General features: G+C 41.1%; 1 gene segment (V, D, J or C); it reads left to right on the top strand.

The window, feature by feature from the left end:
• Positions 1-3,093: 3,093 nt before the first annotated feature.
• Positions 3,094-17,956, top strand: part of LOC132835894 (Ig heavy chain C region, membrane-bound form-like) — a 49,466-nt gene continuing 34,603 nt past the window's right edge. The window contains 2 exon segments of the C gene segment in view: positions 3,094-3,139; positions 3,254-3,613. Coding sequence covers positions 3,094-3,139; positions 3,254-3,613 — 406 coding nt within the window.

Genomic DNA, 17,956 nt, shown 5'->3' with positions numbered 1-17,956 from the left:
TTGCTTAATTTTCAGTTTTGGAGTTAAAGATTACAATTATTACTTTTTCTTTAATAATGCAATTTTGGGGAGTTCCTCTATCAATCATACTTTCACAGAATGCCAGGCGAGATGAGCTTTTCTGTGTGTTTGTTTTATTGGCAGAAAGATTCACGGCCATGTCACAACAGTAATCATTGCCTGAGCTGCAGTTGCAGATGCATTGAGAATTCAGACTGACTCTCCGTCTCTCAGAAATTACTTGTACCGACAGCACAGGTCCTGACTGTGAACTTTGACTTGAATCCGACCCCAGAATTGTTCTATTATTCTGAAATTTCCAACATAAAATTCAAAACATACAATCGGTCACCTAAAACATGAAAGGTAATTCAAAGAAATTTTGAACATACTGACTCATCGTCTTAAAGTGCTCTTTTTCAGACCACAGGTTATGATGCACGAATATTCCTGACGGTATGGCAATGTCTGCAACGATTAATCAACGGGAACATACAAATCAGTTACAAATAATCAATGGCTTTCAAAATTGGGAGGCTATGGAACTCCGAGGAGATTGAAGCAACGCATTGTTTGAGAAAAAAAAACGAATTTCCTCTTGTTAAGTAGGAATTGCGATAATATGGGGAAGTATCAGTTACTGTGTAGGGTGGTGGGCTGTGAAATATTGGCGGATCTGGTATTGTGCCTTCTCTCATGTTTCCTTCCTATCCATTGGTAAGAAACAGTTAACACTGCGATTTGCCCTTTGAAGGTAATCTGAAATTCAACACAGTTTAATAATCTCAGGATGTTGGAGAGAATCTCTAAAATAAGGCGGAGGATGAAGTAGTTTTGATCAATGTTACAGCTGCCTCTGAAAATCACTCCAGAAATTTCTGATTACTAATAACAATTGTTCATTTTTCTTTGTCTTGACACATTCAAAAACGATGTTCTCTTCTCAAGGAAAACAAAGCATAAATCGGTGCAAAATGTTAATGCATTTTATGCATAGTTTGGGTTTTCCATTACCATACCAGCCTCCACATGCTCAAGAAATGTCATAATAGAAGATCAACCGAATGGAAAGGGGCATATTGATGACTCTTACTTCACGGGAACATGGAACAATAAGAATTTACAGGGCAACTGTAATAGGTATCGTTCCAATGATCTACACTGACTTTGCTGTGATTTAAGTAACTTGAGTGAATTTATATTGGAAGTTGCGTTCTGTATGAAGGAACCACATGTTCCAAGTATTGAAACCATTCTATCGGAATCCACGCATATACCCGCTCTCTGTCTTTGAGCTGCGAATGATCAGGAGTACCATTGGGCTATCTCCAAGTTACTATTGCTGAGGTTCAATTCATCAGTGCCTTACATTCTAGGTATTTAGAAATTAAGGATTTCGGGAAGGACTAAAAGTCACAGACGGACACAAATGGAACAAGAACCTGCTCAAGCAATGAAGTCAGAAAATAGAAATTTAGAATTTAGCATAGCATTTCTTTTTTCAGACCAAGGCAGAGAGAAATTTACCGAAACATCTGTCCATTCATCCAAGTATGCAGTCAGCATTTTGTCAATACGTATTCTGTCCGTGCCTGTCTGACGGTGTAAATGTCTATCTATCCAACTGTCTGTTTGTCTATTCATCTATCAGTCTGTCTGTCTGTCTCTCTGTCTCTGTCTGTCTGTCTGTCTGTCTATCTCTCTGTCTCTGTCTGTCTGTCTGTCTATCTATGTATGTATCTATGTATGTATGTATGTATGTATCTATATATCTATCTAAGTTTACAAAATAGAATTGGCTCGGATTTGCAGAGCTTCTTGAAAACTTATCGATTCATGCACCTCACTTAAGCAGAGGGACCTCTTCATATCTGGCTAGCAGTGGTATAGAGTGACGTTTGAGTGTGCTAATTACCATGAGTTAATAGTGCGTATCATAGCTGCCAAGGGACAGATAAATGATCCATTTGCGCCCTGTAGTAGTAGAATTTCTTCTTGTGATCGGCTATAATTTTCCACACACTCAATAGCAGTGTCTGATCAACAACTCGTCCCAACACAGCAATGATGTGGAAGCTGAGAACATTTCTTTCTTATTCACGGATCTATTTTAATTTATTAAATTCCCTTTTCAAACTTCACCTGAATTTCACTGTTCATTCAATGTTAATCCATCAGGCATGCGATTTTCCAACACTGCACAGTTTCAAGGGCGGTCTGAGGCTCGGAAAAAGTGAGGACTGCAGATGCTGGAGATCATGGTCGAGAGTGTGGTGCTGGAAAAGCGCAGCATGTCAGGCACCATCCGAGAAGCAGGAGGCTCGAGGTTTCGGGCATAAGTCCATCATCAGGAATGTCAAACCCTCGCGTCTCCTGCTGGTCGGATGGCGCCTGACACGGTCTGAGGATCGGACCAATTGGAGAAATGCAGAGCAACATTCTTCAATGTGAGGAGATTGTTCACCTCACCAGGTCTGGAATGGAGAGTGACGTGCACCCACATTGTCAACAGAATCACTTTGGACATCATCCGAATTCAGATGCCTGATTAGAATATAGAAACCTCTGCCATAAATTATACTTTAGTTTGGCAGTGTGTTAGAGACTTAGACTTTCTGCAAAACAAACATGTTTCCAGTATTTGCATTCGCTGATAATGTCATTGAACTTTTTGATTGTTTTAACCAGTCGAATAAAAATAAAAATATTGTGAAAACATTTCCAATTGATTAAATGCAACATTGATAACTATAATCTGCACCGGACCTCACGCTGTTTAATTGTACTTTCTCTATTAAAAGGAAGGGAACTTTTTGAATCATGCTATTCAGTAATGCAAGTCTCCCAAGACAGATACATGCCAACATTTTACGTACAGACTGGTGTCAATATAACAGCCAATCTGTTCGGGTTGTGCAAGTTGAGATGCGTTTCCAATTTTGGCGTTCAGCAGGAAACCAGCAGGTGGAACCTGGCAGCCTGCCCCTTCTGATGTGTATTTAAAAGCTGGTCACTCAACCAGAGTTCAACGGTCCCGGATTTGGATTGGTTAGCGAGCTCTTGGCAAATGTCTTTCCTCAAGTTAACAGAAGGATGTTGTTAATAATTTCTCTCAGCTTGTTCCTGACTTCATTATCCAGTGAGTATTTATTATCATTGTCCCAGTCTCAGTGTTAGCTTACCTCTGGAATGTAGCAAAGTCAGCAACCATTTCATTTCACTGATCCTTTGGCTGGATGTCGTCTTTTCCCAGGTGTCCAGTCGGCGGATATTTTGAGTCAGCCCAAAGCAGAGATCGGGAGTCCTGGAGGCTCCCTGAGGCTGACCTGTAAAGCCAGCGGGTTCAGTGTTGAAGGCTACAGCATGTACTGGATTCAACAAATTCCTGGTCAGGGGCTGGAATGGCTGCTTCACTACTACAGCTCATCGACAAATAACTATGCACCAGCGATTAATGATCGGTTTACTGCTTTCAAAGACATTTCAAACAATATCTTCGGGTTGGACATTAAGCTCCTTAAGAGCGAAGATACCGCTATGTATTACTGTGGAGTATACTACAGTAATTGGGCTGTAGCGTGGGGACCAGGGACCATGGTGTCAGTCACTGCAGGTAAGAACCATGAAATTTCTCTTTATGTGAGTATTCGTGAGTTAGGTGAAAATCAGAATCTGGAATGAGCTTTGTTTGATTTAGAACAAAGAATAAAGAACAAAGAAAATTTACAGCTCAGGAACAGGCCCTTCGGCTCTCCAAGCCTGAGTTTAGACTAGATTGGTGCTGGAAAAGCACAGCAGATCAGGCAGCAGTAAAATCGACGTTTCGGGCAAAGGCCCTTCATCAGGAATACAGGCAGATTGCCTGAAGGGTGGAAAGATAAATGAGAGGAGGGTGGGGGTGGGGAGACAGTAGCATAGAGTACAATAGGTGAGTGGGGGAGGGGATGAAGGTGATAGGTCAGGGAGGAGGGTGGGTGGATAGGTGGAAAGGAAGATAGGCAGGTAAGACAAGTCATGGGGACAGTGCTGAGCTGGCAGTTTGGAGCTGGAATGAGGTGGGGGAAGGGGAAATGAGGAAAATGGTGAAGTCCATATTGATGTCCTGGGGTTGAAGCGTTCCGAGGCGGAAGATGAGGCGTTCTTCCTCCAGGCGTCGGGTGGTGAGGGAGCGGCGGTGAAGGCGGCCCAGGACCTCCATATCCTCGGCAGAGTGGGAGGGGGAGTTGAAATGTTGGGCCACAGGGCGATGTTGTTGATTGGTGCGGGTGTCCCAGAAATATTCCCTAAAGTGCTCTACTAGGCGTCCAGTCTCCCCAATGTAGAGGAGACCACATCGGGAGCAATGGATACAATAAATGATATTGGTGGATGTGCAGGTAAAACTTTGATGGATGTGGAAGGCTCCTTTGGGGCCTTGGATGGAGATGAGGGAAGAGGTGTGGGCATAGGTTTCGCAATTCCTGCAGTGGAAGGGGTAGGGGCCAGGACAAGAGGGTGGGTTTTGGGGATCGTGGACCTGACCAGGTAGTCACGAAGGGAACGGTCTTTGCAGAGGTGGAAATGGGTGGGGAGGGAAATATATCCCTGGTGGTGTGTTCCGTTGGATGTGGCGGAAATGCTGGCAGATGATTTGGTTTATTCGAAGGTTGGTAGGGTGGAAGGTGATCACCGGGGGGGTGGGGGGGGGGGCGGTGCTCCAGCCTGAGCTGATACAAATGTTCTGTCTAAACCTGTCGGTCAATTCCTAAGCATTTGTATCCCTCTGCTCCCCACCTACTCTGCATCTGTCCAGACGCATCCTAAATTAATCTCCTGTGCCTGCCTCTACCACCTCTGCTGACAATGCGTTCCAAATGCCCATCACCCTCTGTGTGAGGTACTTGCCTCGTGTAACCTCCTTAAACTTTCCACCTCTCACCTTGTAAGCATGACCTCTCATTATTTAATCCTTCACCCTGGGAAAAAAGCTTGTCTCTATCCACTCTGTCTATACCCTTCATGATCTTGGAAACCCCAATCAGTTACCCCTCAATCTCCTTTTTTTCGAGTGAAAATAAAGCTAATCTACTCAACCTCTCTTCATAGCTAGCACCTTCCATATCAGGCAACATCCTCATAAACCTTCTTTTCACCCTCTCCAAAGCGTCCACATCCTTTTGGTAATGTGGTGATCAGAACTGTACAGAGTATTCTAAATGCGGTCGAACCAATGTCTTGTACAATTTTAACATGGCTTGCCAGCTCTAATATTCAATATCCCGATCAATGAAGGCAGGCATACTATATACCTTCTTGATCAACCTCTCCACCTGTGCAGCAACCTTCAGGGTACAATGGATTGCACTCCCACATCTCTCTGCCCATCAACCTTTCCCAAGGCTGTTCCAGTCCTTGTATAATAAGCTTTAGAATTAGACTTGCCAAAATGCATCACCTCACATTTGTCTGGATTGAAAGCCATCTGCCACTTTTCTGCCGAACTCTCATCTACCTGTATCCTCCTGTATTCTCTGACAGTCCCAGATGCTTTCTACTGCTCCACCAATCTTTGTGTTATCTGCAAACTTAATGATCATACTAACAGTGCCCTCTTCCAGATAATTTATGTATATTACCAACAACAGTTGCCCCAATACTGACCCCTGTGGAACACCACTGGTCACCTTTCTCTATTTCGAGAAACTCCCTTCAACTACTACACTCTGTCTCCTGTTGCTCAACCAGTTCTTCATCCACCTAGCTCAAACACCCTGCACACCATGTGATTTCACGTTTTCCATTAGTCTACAATGTGGAACCTTATCAAGTGCCTGACTAAAGTCCATGTATATGATATTAACAGCCCTGCCTTCATCTATCAACTTGGTCACTTCCTTGAAGAACTCTATTAAGTTGGCAAGGCACAATCTCCCCTGCACAAAACCATGTCTCCTGTCACTGATAAGCTCATTCTTTTTGAAATATAAATGGACCCTATCTCTCAGTACCCTCTCGTGCAACTTCTCCACAACCGATGTCATGCTCACTGGCCTGTAGTTACCTGGAATATCCCTACTACCCTTCTTGTACAGGGGGATGACATAAGCAACCTTCCAGTCCTCCAGCACCTCACCTGTATTTAAGGGTGCCACAAAGATATCTGTCAGTGTCCCAGCTATTTCCTCTCTCACCTCCCTTAGCAACCTGGGATAGATCCCATCCAGTCCTAGGGATTTGTCCACCTGAATAACCTCAAGCATACCCAACACATCTTCCCTACTAATGCCAACGTGATCCAGACTAATCAAACTTCTGTCTCTAATCTCAAGATTCATCATGTTCCTCTCCTCAGTGAAAACTGATGCAAAGTAATCACCCAGCATCTCACCCATTCTCTCAGGTTCTGCACACAGCCTTCCTTCCTTTTCTTTTAGTTGACCAATCCTTTCTCTGGTTACCCGCTTGCTTCTGATGTAAGAATAAAATTATTTGGAATTTTCCTTAATTCTGCTTGCGAAAGCTATTTCATAACCCCCTTTAGCTCGCCTGATTCCTTGAAATGACCTTCCTGAAAAATGATTACACCCTGCAATTAAGAATTGAACAAAGTGCTGCGACTGACTCAGTTGCTCGGTGATTTTTTAAAAAAAAATCAGTTAGGCAAACTGTGTGGCTGGATCAACCTCTCCACCTGTGCAGCAACCTTCAGGGTACAATGGATTGCACTCCCACATCTCTCTGCCCATCAACCTTTCCCAAGGCTGTTCCAGTCCTTGTATAATAAGCTTTAGAATTAGACTTGCCAAAATGCATCACCTCACATTTGTCTGGATTGAAACTAAGAGTCTCTTAAACAGGAAGATTAACAAATTAACAAATGGAACGGCATTGTGGCTGCCTCACAGCACCAGGGACAGGTAGGAATGTTCAAGAGGGCGGTGCTGATTTGGAAGGTTGAATCTGGGATAAGGTAAGGGGGAGCGGAAATGAAGAAACCAATGAAATCCATATTGATCCCATGTGGTTGGATGGTCCCAAGATGAGACGTTCTTCCTCCAGGCGTTGGGTGTTGAGGGTTTGGCGATGAGGCCAGGACCTGAATATCCGTGGGGGAGTGGGAGGGGAGTTAAAATGTTCAGCCACGGGGCAGTGGGGTTGGTTAGTGCATATCCAAGCGTCGTTCTCTGAAAGGATCAATGAGTTGGCATCCTGTCTCCCTGATGCAGAGTAGACCACATCAGCTAGATCAGCTAGATTAATTACATTCTAGATTGAACTTTCTTGCAGCTCTGGGTTTCATTCTGCTAATTTGAATTGAATGAATTCTGATTTTGTTTTGCTTCATTGTGTTGAATTGAGTAAATTGGACTCTGATTCACTTTGTAGAATCAAACTTTATCTTCAAGGGGTTTCCTGCTTTCAGTTTATGGTATTTTTCTGCTGACGAGATTGTCTGCCTGGACCACTTTTAATCAGTAATATTTGTGAAGTTCTTTGGTTTTCGTACTTCTTTTCTGTATTTATTAAACTAAACTGGCGACATGAGACCAGTTTGTAATTTCCTGAAGACAGAAGATATAAGACAGAAAAGCGGAAGGTTGAGAAGTGAAGAAAAAAAAACATATTATTGGATTTACTTTAAAAGAAATCAGTTTTAAACATAGACTACACAAATTCTGCTTTAACTAGCCTCATTCAAAAATATATTTGTGACTAAAATGTCTTACTGGCCATTAGGTAAGATTTCATAATTAAGACTAAAATATTATAAATTACGTGATACCATTTATCATTGAGTTAATTTTGTTTTTACATTAGCGCATTAATCAACAATTATCTCTCAAGGTACATGGATAGGATAAATAGACAAGACCTTTCCCTCTGACTAATGCACCTAACGCTATGGGCAATTTAGCATTGCCAATTCACCTGATCTTCACATTGTTGGACTGTGGGCGGAAACCCAAGCAGATACGGGGAGAATGCACAAACTCCATACAGACAGTCATCCGCTGCTGGAAGCGAACCTAGAACTGTAGTGCTGTTAAACAGCAGCACTAACCACTGAAACACTGTGCCACCCGTTTGCAATGATGCCTTTTTGGTTCTGTTGAAAGAGTTTGCAGAGTCAGTTCTGCTGCAAACTCATCATTGAATCTCAGTATTATCATTTGGTAATACTTGTTCTGTTGAGAAGATTATTATATTTCTTTGTGCATTATTTACGTTGATGGTCAAAGTTGAAACTCACAAAACACCAGGTTCGAGTCCAGCAGGGTTATTTGGGAATATTGATGATGTCAAAGAACTGTTCCAATTTGCCCATCGAGTGCAGTCATCATGTGAGCTGAAATTTTTTGAAGCCCAATATGAGGAAAAACGCAGATTACAAAGGGTTTGGAAATTAACGGAAGAAAATATCTTATGGCACTTTGATTAATAATAAGTAGCAATTTTGGATTAATGTTGCAAACATTAAGATTGGTTTTCATTGCTAATTCAGAACTCAACTACCTACTCCGATCACAAGTTCTGACATTAAGCATTTACCAGTAACAGAGAAACATCAATAGAATTTCAAAAGTAGAATGTTCTAATAGTTCTAATAGTTCTTGATATCGAACAAAATGCCATTTTGATGAATCATTAATCAATGATCACCCTTCAATTCCACTGAACACTATCCGCAATGCTTCTGGCTGGAAAGGATCATTGACAGGAACCATTTAGCAATTTTGTCCGAGATGTTTCCATGAAGAACAGATCAGTTTTGCAAGTAACTTGAGTTAATTAAGTATTATTTTCCTGATAAACTAGATTTCTGGGAATAAAACATGAATTTGGTGATTTAGTCGACGTGGCTCTTGACATTTGCTTAAGTATAGAGAGTTACATTTTACAACAACATATCAATTCAGGAGTCTATCGTTAGAATGGAACTGATATAGTACATTAGGTGACCAAAGGTTAGCTTTCAAATTAATTAAAATAACCATGCCGTGACCTCACCTTGAGAATAGTTGCTGGGAATGCTGAGAATACATTATATTGTGATATACTCTGTGTTCAGACTTACACCGTTTAATATTTTGCAGATGACACTAACTAAAGGCCAAGAGAAAAGGCTGTTTATTTTAAACGATTAAAATAAAGTAATATTATTTTAATTATTGCATTTGACTGAATGCTAAAATATTGCAATCTGAAGGCTGCTGCTCAGATTGGTTTAGTGCAATGACCATGTATTTAGACATTAATTAAATCAAGCAATACCTGTTCGAAACGCATTTTCAACCCATGCATTTAAAAAAAATTCTTCACTCCAAAGTGAATAATAACAAAATTAATTAATACACAAACCTGACTGTACACATTTCTTATGATTTATACAACATAAATGCATCGGCACAGTGGGATGCAATATTTCCTGTACTGTTTTCTGCAGTGTGTGCAGAACCTTCAACATTTAAGACATGTTTTAAGAATATGTAAAATTAATCCAGAAAATGATATATTTCTTAGTGAGTTGTGCTTATATTAGTGAAATTTCTGACCTCAATGATTGTGTTAATTATGATGAGACATTAAGTTTACTACAATAATGCATGTTCATTGTGAAAACATTCTCATTCATGTTCATGCATCCTCTCTTGCTAGATGCTATGGTAAATGTTAAATTCCAGTGAATCTACATTTGATGTGACAGGATGAACAGGTTAGGATCTGCACTGTTCTATTGGTCGTGTCTGCATTAGTTTCGCTTGTCCTGGGGTGACACGGCATCTCGGTAGTTAGCACGGTTGCCTCACAGCACCATGAATCCTATTCAATTTCAGCCTCGGGCGACTGTTTGCATGGTTTCCCCGTATCTGCATGAGTGTTTTGGTTTCCTCCAAAAATCCAAAAATGTGCAGGTTAGGTACATAGGCCGTGCTAAATTGTACATAGTGCTCAGGGTTGCGTAGCGTAGGTGGATTAGTAAGGGACAAATCTGACTCACGTCAATAAATGTACATTTATTTCAAATCCAAAATAAATTGGTTCCTCAGCACAGTTAATGGCAGAATGTCGAGAATGCGTATTTTCTCTCTAATCAATGCTGTAATCGTTCAGTAGAGTGTGACTGTTCAGTGGGGTGGAAATATCGCTGATTCAAACCCCGGCAGCAGATGGTCATAACTTTGCAGCAGGCCCTTAACTTACATCTCAGCTCATCCTGTAGCTTTCCTGAAAATGCTTTTCCAACAAGCTTCATCAGCATCTTACATAATGGGTGTGAGTTCTGACAGATCATAGAATCATAGACAAACTGCTGGAGTTTGGAAATAAGGTATCAGCCTTGGGAGAATTTGATTGAGCGGGGCAAAGGGAATTGTGTTATATATTTCATTCGTGCTTTATTGTGGGTGCAGTTTCTCGTTCCACAGTTTGTGGAATAACCGTCACTGAATTTGAAATGTTAACTTTGCTTTCTTTCCACAGGTGCTGCCAGATCTACTGAGTTTTTCCTGCAATTTGTGTTTTTATTTCAGATTTCCAGCATCCGAAGTTTGCTTTTCCATTTTCAGTTGGAAAAGCAGAGATTGTTAATAATTTTCATTAGAAAGATACATTTTAATTATTGCTCAAATATTTTTGCATTGGATAAGTTTGGAATGTGAGTGATCTCATGTTGAGCCGTAGTTTCAGAACTAGCTGTATCAGGAAGTAACATTAACTCTCCAGAGTGCAGCCACTTTCTAAATCAGTTGTCGTTATTTTGACCAATTAGATGTAGAATGTCGTTGCTCCCATTCCAAATAATAAACAGAATTTTAAAAAAAAACAACCATTACGTCGTTCATATATTTTATTAAAACATGTTTAGCGTCAGTGAAAGCCGAAAGTGTGACCGAACGATTGGAAGGTAGGCACAGCAGTGAGGTACAAGGCACCTTGAGCTGTTCCGCTATTTAATTAGACCATGCTTGATTTGACCTAACTCCATGTGCTTGACATCGGTCTGTGCCCTTTAACACTTGATTAATGGAAAAATAGGATCGATCCCAGATGTTATAATTGATCTGCAAATAGCAGAGGGAGGCACATTGGCTGGTTCTGAAAGATAATCCTGTGAAATATTTAAAGTGACCCAAAGAGGCTGTGATTAATTGCTAAACAGAATGAATTTTAAATATCTGACATGATCAAATTGTAACACCACGATCAAATTTATCAGATTCCTTTAATTTGACATTATATTTTGTCATTACATATCAGTGCAGTTAAACAGCGAGGAAACGTTCATTCCCATTAGATGTTTGTAATGCGCCTAAATGATTTGGATGAGAATATCGGAGACATGGTCAGTAAGTTTTCAAATGACACCAAACATAATGACATAGTGGACAGTGAAGAAAGTTACTATCTATTGGGTCAATGGCTTAAGGAATGATAGATGGAGTTTACTTTGTTTAACTGTGAGGGATTACTTTTTGGCAAAACAAACAAGGGCAGGAATCATTCACTTCAGAGCAGGGCACTGGATGGTGGTGTCGAACAGAGAGACTGAGGGATGCAGGGTATAATCCCTTCAAATGTGCATCACAGATGGACAGGGTGGTGAAGAATGCGTTTATCACTCATTGTTCAAACTTTTGAGTCTCAGAATTGGGCTGTCATGTTGAGGTTGTGCAGATCGCAGATGGGGCATCTTCTGGAGTACTGTCTGTAATTCTCGTAGCCCTGTTGTGGCTGGAACATTATTAAACGGAGAAGGGATAGGAAATGGTGCCAGGATGTTGCCTGCGTTGAAGGGTTTGAGTTATAAACATTGGCTGGATAGGTTGGGACTTCTACACTGCAGCGTGGAAGTTCGAGGGGCGACCTTATAGTTGTTTATAAAATCACGAGGGACATATTGTTACAATGCCGACGTTAAACCCTTCTGTTAATTAAAACCAAACACACAGAAGAACTCTTCACACCTCGTATTTTTTTAAAGTGTGAGTGAATGAAAGAGAACTTCTAATTTCCATTGTTTGGAGGAAAATAGCCTAGTATTTTCGAACAGAGCACTAACCAAAACTATTAACAAATCCAAACCCCCTTTTTCTTAACTAATTATTAACTGGCCCTACGTGTATAACAATGCTGGTCCAATAGTACAATTATTAAAGATTGCATTAAATTAATCTGAAGTCTACATAGCTTCTGTCTTCTCCGCTATCTTCAGTCTTCCACCTACTGATCTTCCTGGCTCATCTTCTTACTTTTTTTTACTGCTGTTGCAGGAAAAGAAGCCTTTTGATAAAGAGTGTGTTCTTATTTCTTTGGGAAATTTGAAAGCATGCTGGTAGATGCACAGTTCGCTCTCCGGCTCTCCGGCAGTTGCTCTGCTGTTCAGTGATAGTTGCTCTGAACGATTTCTAAAATGCCTTGGTTTAATACGCCCTAATATCATGCCTTCTCAATGGTCTGATGCTGGCAATACAATAAATTCAAGCACAATTGTATTTCAGTATCCTGGGCATAATTTAAACTAGTGCCGAGAATGTCATGCTGGAAAGGCGCAGCAAGTCAGCCAGCATCTCAAGAACACGAGAATTGACAATTTGGGCATAAGCCTCTCCCACAGGGATGGATTCCTGATGAATGTCATTTCTTCTGCTTCTCGGATGTTGCCTGACCTGCTGTGCTTTTGTAGCACCACAGTCTTGACTCTGATCTCCAGAGTCTGCGGTCCTCACTTTCGTTTAAATAATTTAAACTTATTGATTAAATTTGAATTGGTGTCAAAACAGCAACCGAAACTCGGGCGCCCATTTAACAGCATTTGCTGTATCTTGTTTGAAACAGATCATCTCTTAGCTGTTCTGATCTGTAGCTGTAGCTGCACTTTAAACTTACTTTAAAAATGTGGAAAACACTTTTTGTCTGAAAGTGAACAAACTCTCGTTCAATTTCATAACAAAACGGTGAATAGCAAAGATTTTTTTTCCTCAGGAGGGGGAGTTCAAAATTGGGGGAATATTTTTTAAGATGAAAGGAGAAAGACTGAAAACGGAGATGAAGGGCATTGTTTTTACACAGAAGGTGGTTAAACGTGGAATGAAGTGCCAGAGGAAGTGATGGATGCAGGTATTGTTACCACGTTTAAAAGATTTTTGGGTAATACATGAATAGGAAAGATTTGTTGGGATATGGCCATACATAAAGTGGTGGTACTAGTTTATTGTGGAAACAATATGGCATGGACCAGTTGGACTGAAGGATCTGCTTTACTTTATGGCTCCATGACTATAAATACATTCCCTAAGGTAAATGAAGGAAACCATTTGGAACAACATCATGTGGACATGCTTTGAGTTTTTAAATTATTCTTTGAGTCTTTGAGTGAATATTTGCACCTCTGGATAAGCATGAAAGTGTCTGAATTCTGTCTTCTCCCCGAGAACCTAATACTCATCAGCCTATAATCGAGAAACAGTGCAGAGACAGTGAATACGGGCAACTTCGGTTTGAGTGTAGTCTGAAGAGAAACATTCAGGTGAAATTCTTCAATGCTTGTACTGACCTTGTCCTTATAGCTCACCGTTTTGGGATATGCTGTTGACGGAACATAAACTTTAGATGATACTGGAAGCCTCTTCACCTCTACCTATTGCTGTTCCATTTATGAAATTGTCATAAATATTTCTGCTCAACAACCTTTACAATGCTTAATTACATTTAACCCCATTGTTTAATATTCAACTAGAGAGAGATGATCCTCTGAAATTCTCTGCCATAGAAAGTACTTGAGGTCAAGACATTGAATCTTTTAAGCAAGCTGTTACTTTATATCGGGGTCAGTGGAGAAAGCATCAATGGGGTACTCTGCTAGATGATAAGCTGTGAAAGCATTGAAGTATGTTTATTAAGTTTACAGATGACATCAAAATTGATGGAGTAGTGGACAGTGAAGAAGGTTATCTAAGAGTACAATGCGATCTTGATCAACTGAGCCAATGAGTTGATGAATGGCAGATAGAGTTTAATTTAAATGAATGTGAGGTATTGCATTTTGGTCTGACAAACCAGAACAGGACTGACACAGTTAATGGTAGAGCTCTAGAAGTACTGTTGAACAGAGAGCATAGGATTCAGGTACATAGTTCCCTGAAAAAGTGTCACAGACAGATAGGGTGTTGAAGAAGGAGTTTTGCATGCTTGCCTTCATTAGTCAGAGCATGGAGTATGGGAGATGAGACGGTTTATTGCAGTTGTATGCGATATTGGTGAGGTCACTTTTGGAGTATAGCATTTAGTCGTGATCATACACTTATGGGAAGTATAATATTAAATTTTAAAGGGTGCAGAAATGTTTTACAAGAATGTCACTAGGACTGGAGGGTTTGAGTTATGAAGAGAGGTTGAATAGGCTCAGATTTTGTTTTTAGAGAGTTTATGAGGCTGATGGGTGACTTTGAGTTTAAGAAAATTCTGAGGTGCATAAATAAGTCGAATATTAGAGGTATTTTTCCACTGTTAGGGCGGTTCAAAACTAGAAGGCATGGTTTAAGATGAGAAGGGAAAGATTTAAAACAGACTTGAGGAGCAACATTTTTCACAGAAAGGATGCTGCCTTAATAGATTTTTTGTTAGAGAAAGGGCAGATGCAAGTACATTTACAAATTTAAAAGACTTTTAGGCAATAATGCAAATAAGAAAAGGTCGGTGGCATATGGACCAAATATGAGCAAACTAGTTGAGTTTGGGAGCATTGTTTGGCAAGGACAAGTTGGAGTGAAGCCTCCCTTTCCATTCTGTGTGACTCTATGTCTCAATATTGAAGCAGGCTCGAAGTTCAGAATAAGTTTCCTAAGATCAGAAGGTAGAGAGATGGTAATGGGATCGGGTGATAATGTGATGCAATGTGAGCTGACAGGCTGTGGCGTGTTAGTTTGGTAGCGTGGTGCTTGGTGGGATCACTGGCAGTTTGAGCGGAAATACAACAGATGGATCAGTTTCAAGGCTAGTTAGTTGATAGTAAACAGGGCAACTGGTTGTGTCAGTGGTAGTGAAGTGGTAGGTGGACTTGATGTCAAAATGCAACAATCAGAGGTTGGTGAAATGACAGGCAGTAAGGGCAGGTGGTTTAGGGAGGTAGGTTGCAATGTGCACAGGTTTGTTTGGGTAAGATTAGAGGTAGATGACTAAGGGCTGGGAATATGTCTGGAGGAGTTGGAACCTGTCAGGGGGTGTGTGAAATCTATGATGGCATGTCCAGTCAGTGACAGCTGTACCACGGACATTCATACAGGGCAGGTTCGAGGTTGTCAATGTGGATGGATGTTCAGAACCTGATAGTGATTTGCAATAAACTTGCGTTAAGTTGATAGTTATTGAAGTTAAAATGTTAATATCTCGAACCATACTTGGAGAAAGGCCAACTCAAAACATTCCAAAGTCTCTGAATGCTTAAAGGAGGCAGCCACGTCTTCAAAGGCCTCCAAAATTTGGATTATTTGTAATATACATAAATGATCTGGAGGAAGGTATTCATGGTCTGTTTAGAAAGTTTGTAGATGATGCTAAGATTGGCGGAGTAGCAGATTGTGAAGCAGGCTGTCAGAGAATGCAGCAGAATATGGATTTGAGAGTTGGGCAGAGAAATGGAAGATGGCGTTCAATCCAGGCAATTGCGAGGTGATACATTTTGAAAGATCTATTTCAAGAGGGAACTATACGTTAAATGGAAAAGTCCCGTGAAAATTGATATGCAGAGAGATTTTGATTTTCAGATACATTGTGCTAACACAGGTCAGTAGAGTGGTCAAGAAGCCATGCATCATGCTTTCTGTCATTGAATGGGATTTTGAGCTCAAGAATTGGCAGGTCATGTTATAGTTGTATAGAAATTTGGTTTGGCCACATTTGGAATATTGTGTCCAATTTTGGTTGCCATATTAGCAAAAGGATGTGGATGCTTTGGAGAGGGTACAGAGGATATTCATCACGATGTTGCCTGGTAGGGAGGGTGCTAACTATGAAGAGAGGTTGAATAGATTAGGATTATTTTTGTTAGAAAGATGGAGGGTGAGGGAAAACCTGTTTGAGGTCTACAAATTCGTGTGAGGTATCGATAGGGTGGACAGTATGAAGCTTTTTCATAGAGTGGGGGACACAGTTACTCCAGTCACGAGTTCAAAGTGAGAGGGGAGAAGTTTAAGGGAGATATAAGTGGAAAGATCTTGCCCATAGGGTGGTGGGTGCCTGGAGCATGTTGGTAGAGGTGGGCATGAAAGCTTTATTTAAGATATTTCGAGACACAGATAATTAGAAAATAGGCAACAGGTTTGGATAGAGGATCTGGGTCTTCACAAACTTGGAGGGCTGAAGGGCCTGTTCCTGTGCTGTAATTGTCTTTGTTCTTTGTTCTTTAATTGCCAGTTGGAAGTTTCACGTTCAATCAGGTGAGACAGATCTTTTTTCTGGTCTCGATGATCAGCTCCTATCTCTAATGCTGCAGCGACCATCATCCCATCGAGAGACACCTGTCTTGCATTGCTAAGTGAGAAGGAAGCTTCTCAACAGATGTGGAAATAAATTGAGGACTCTAGTTGCTGGACATCAGAATGTGCTGCTGGCAAAGCACAGCTGGTCAGGCAGCATCCATGGAACAGCACTGATGAAGGGCTTTTGCCCGAAACATCGATTCCCCTGCTCCTCGGATGTTGCCTGACAGGCTGTGCTTTTCCAGCACTACTCTCTTTGACTTCTCAATACAGGTCTAGATTAGAGAGGTGCTGGAAAAGCACAGCAAGTCAGGTAGCACCCGAGGAGCAGGAAAGTCGACGTTTCGGGCAAAAGCCCTTCATCAACAATATTCCTCTATTCCTGATGAAGAACTTTTGCCCAAAACGTTGATTTTCCTGCTCCTCAGATGCTGCCTGATCTGCTGTGTTTTTCCAGCACCACTCTAATCTAGACTCAAGTTTCCAGCAGCTGCAGTCCTCGTTTTTTTTTACCTTCTCAACACAGATGCCTACTATTTTCCATCTCGAGGAACAGTGACCTTAAATATTTCTATTGATATTTTATGTTAGATCTGGTCTATCCTTTTCCATCACTATTTTAAAATGAATAGAATTATGGTCGCTGGCTTCAAAGTGCTCCCCCAGTGACACCTCAGTCCCCTGCCCTGCCTTATTTCCCAAGAGTAGGTCAAGTTTTGCACCTTCTCTAGTAAATACATCCACATACTGAATCTGAAAATTGCCTGTACACACTAAACAAATTCCTCTCCATCTAAACCTTTGACACTCTGGCAGTCCCAGTCGATGTTTGGAAAGTTAAAATCCCCTACCATAACTATCCTTAGAGATAGCTAAGATCCACTTAAAAGTTTGTTTCTCAATTTCCCTCTGACTATTGGGAGGTCTATAACATAATCCAAATAAGGTGATCATCCCTTTCTTTTTTTCTCAGCGCCACCCAAATAACATCCATGGATGCATTTCCGGGAATATCCTCCCTCAGCACACCTGTAATGCTATTCCTTATCAAAAATGCCACTGCCCCTCCTCTCTTGCCTCCCTTTCTATCCTTCCTGTCACATTTGTATCCTGGAACTTTAAGCTGCCAGTCCTGCCTATCCCTGAGCCATATTTCTGTAATTGCTATGATATCGTGAATCCATGTTCCTAACCATGCCCTGAGTTCACCTGCCTTCCCTGTTAAGCCCGTTGCTTTGAAATAAATGCAGTTTAATTTATTAGTCCTCCCTTGTCCCTGCCTGCCCTGACTGCTTGACTCATTTCTGTTCTCAGCTGTACCCATCTCAGATCGATCTCTTCCCTCACTTTCTCTCTGGGTCCCACCTCCCACCTTACTAGTGTGAATCCTCCCAAGCAGTTCGAGCAAATTTCCCAGCCAGTATATTTGTCCCCTTCCAATTTAGGTGCAATCCGTCCTTCTTATACAGGTCACTTCTAATTTAGGGAAAGGCCAATTT

The sequence above is a fragment of the Hemiscyllium ocellatum genome, chromosome 45 (genome assembly GCF_020745735.1).
Source record: "Hemiscyllium ocellatum isolate sHemOce1 chromosome 45, sHemOce1.pat.X.cur, whole genome shotgun sequence".
Classification (NCBI taxonomy): domain Eukaryota; kingdom Metazoa; phylum Chordata; class Chondrichthyes; order Orectolobiformes; family Hemiscylliidae; genus Hemiscyllium; species Hemiscyllium ocellatum.
The sequence above is the reverse complement of the archived record's forward strand: the minus strand, read 5'-3'. Positions and strand labels throughout refer to the sequence as shown.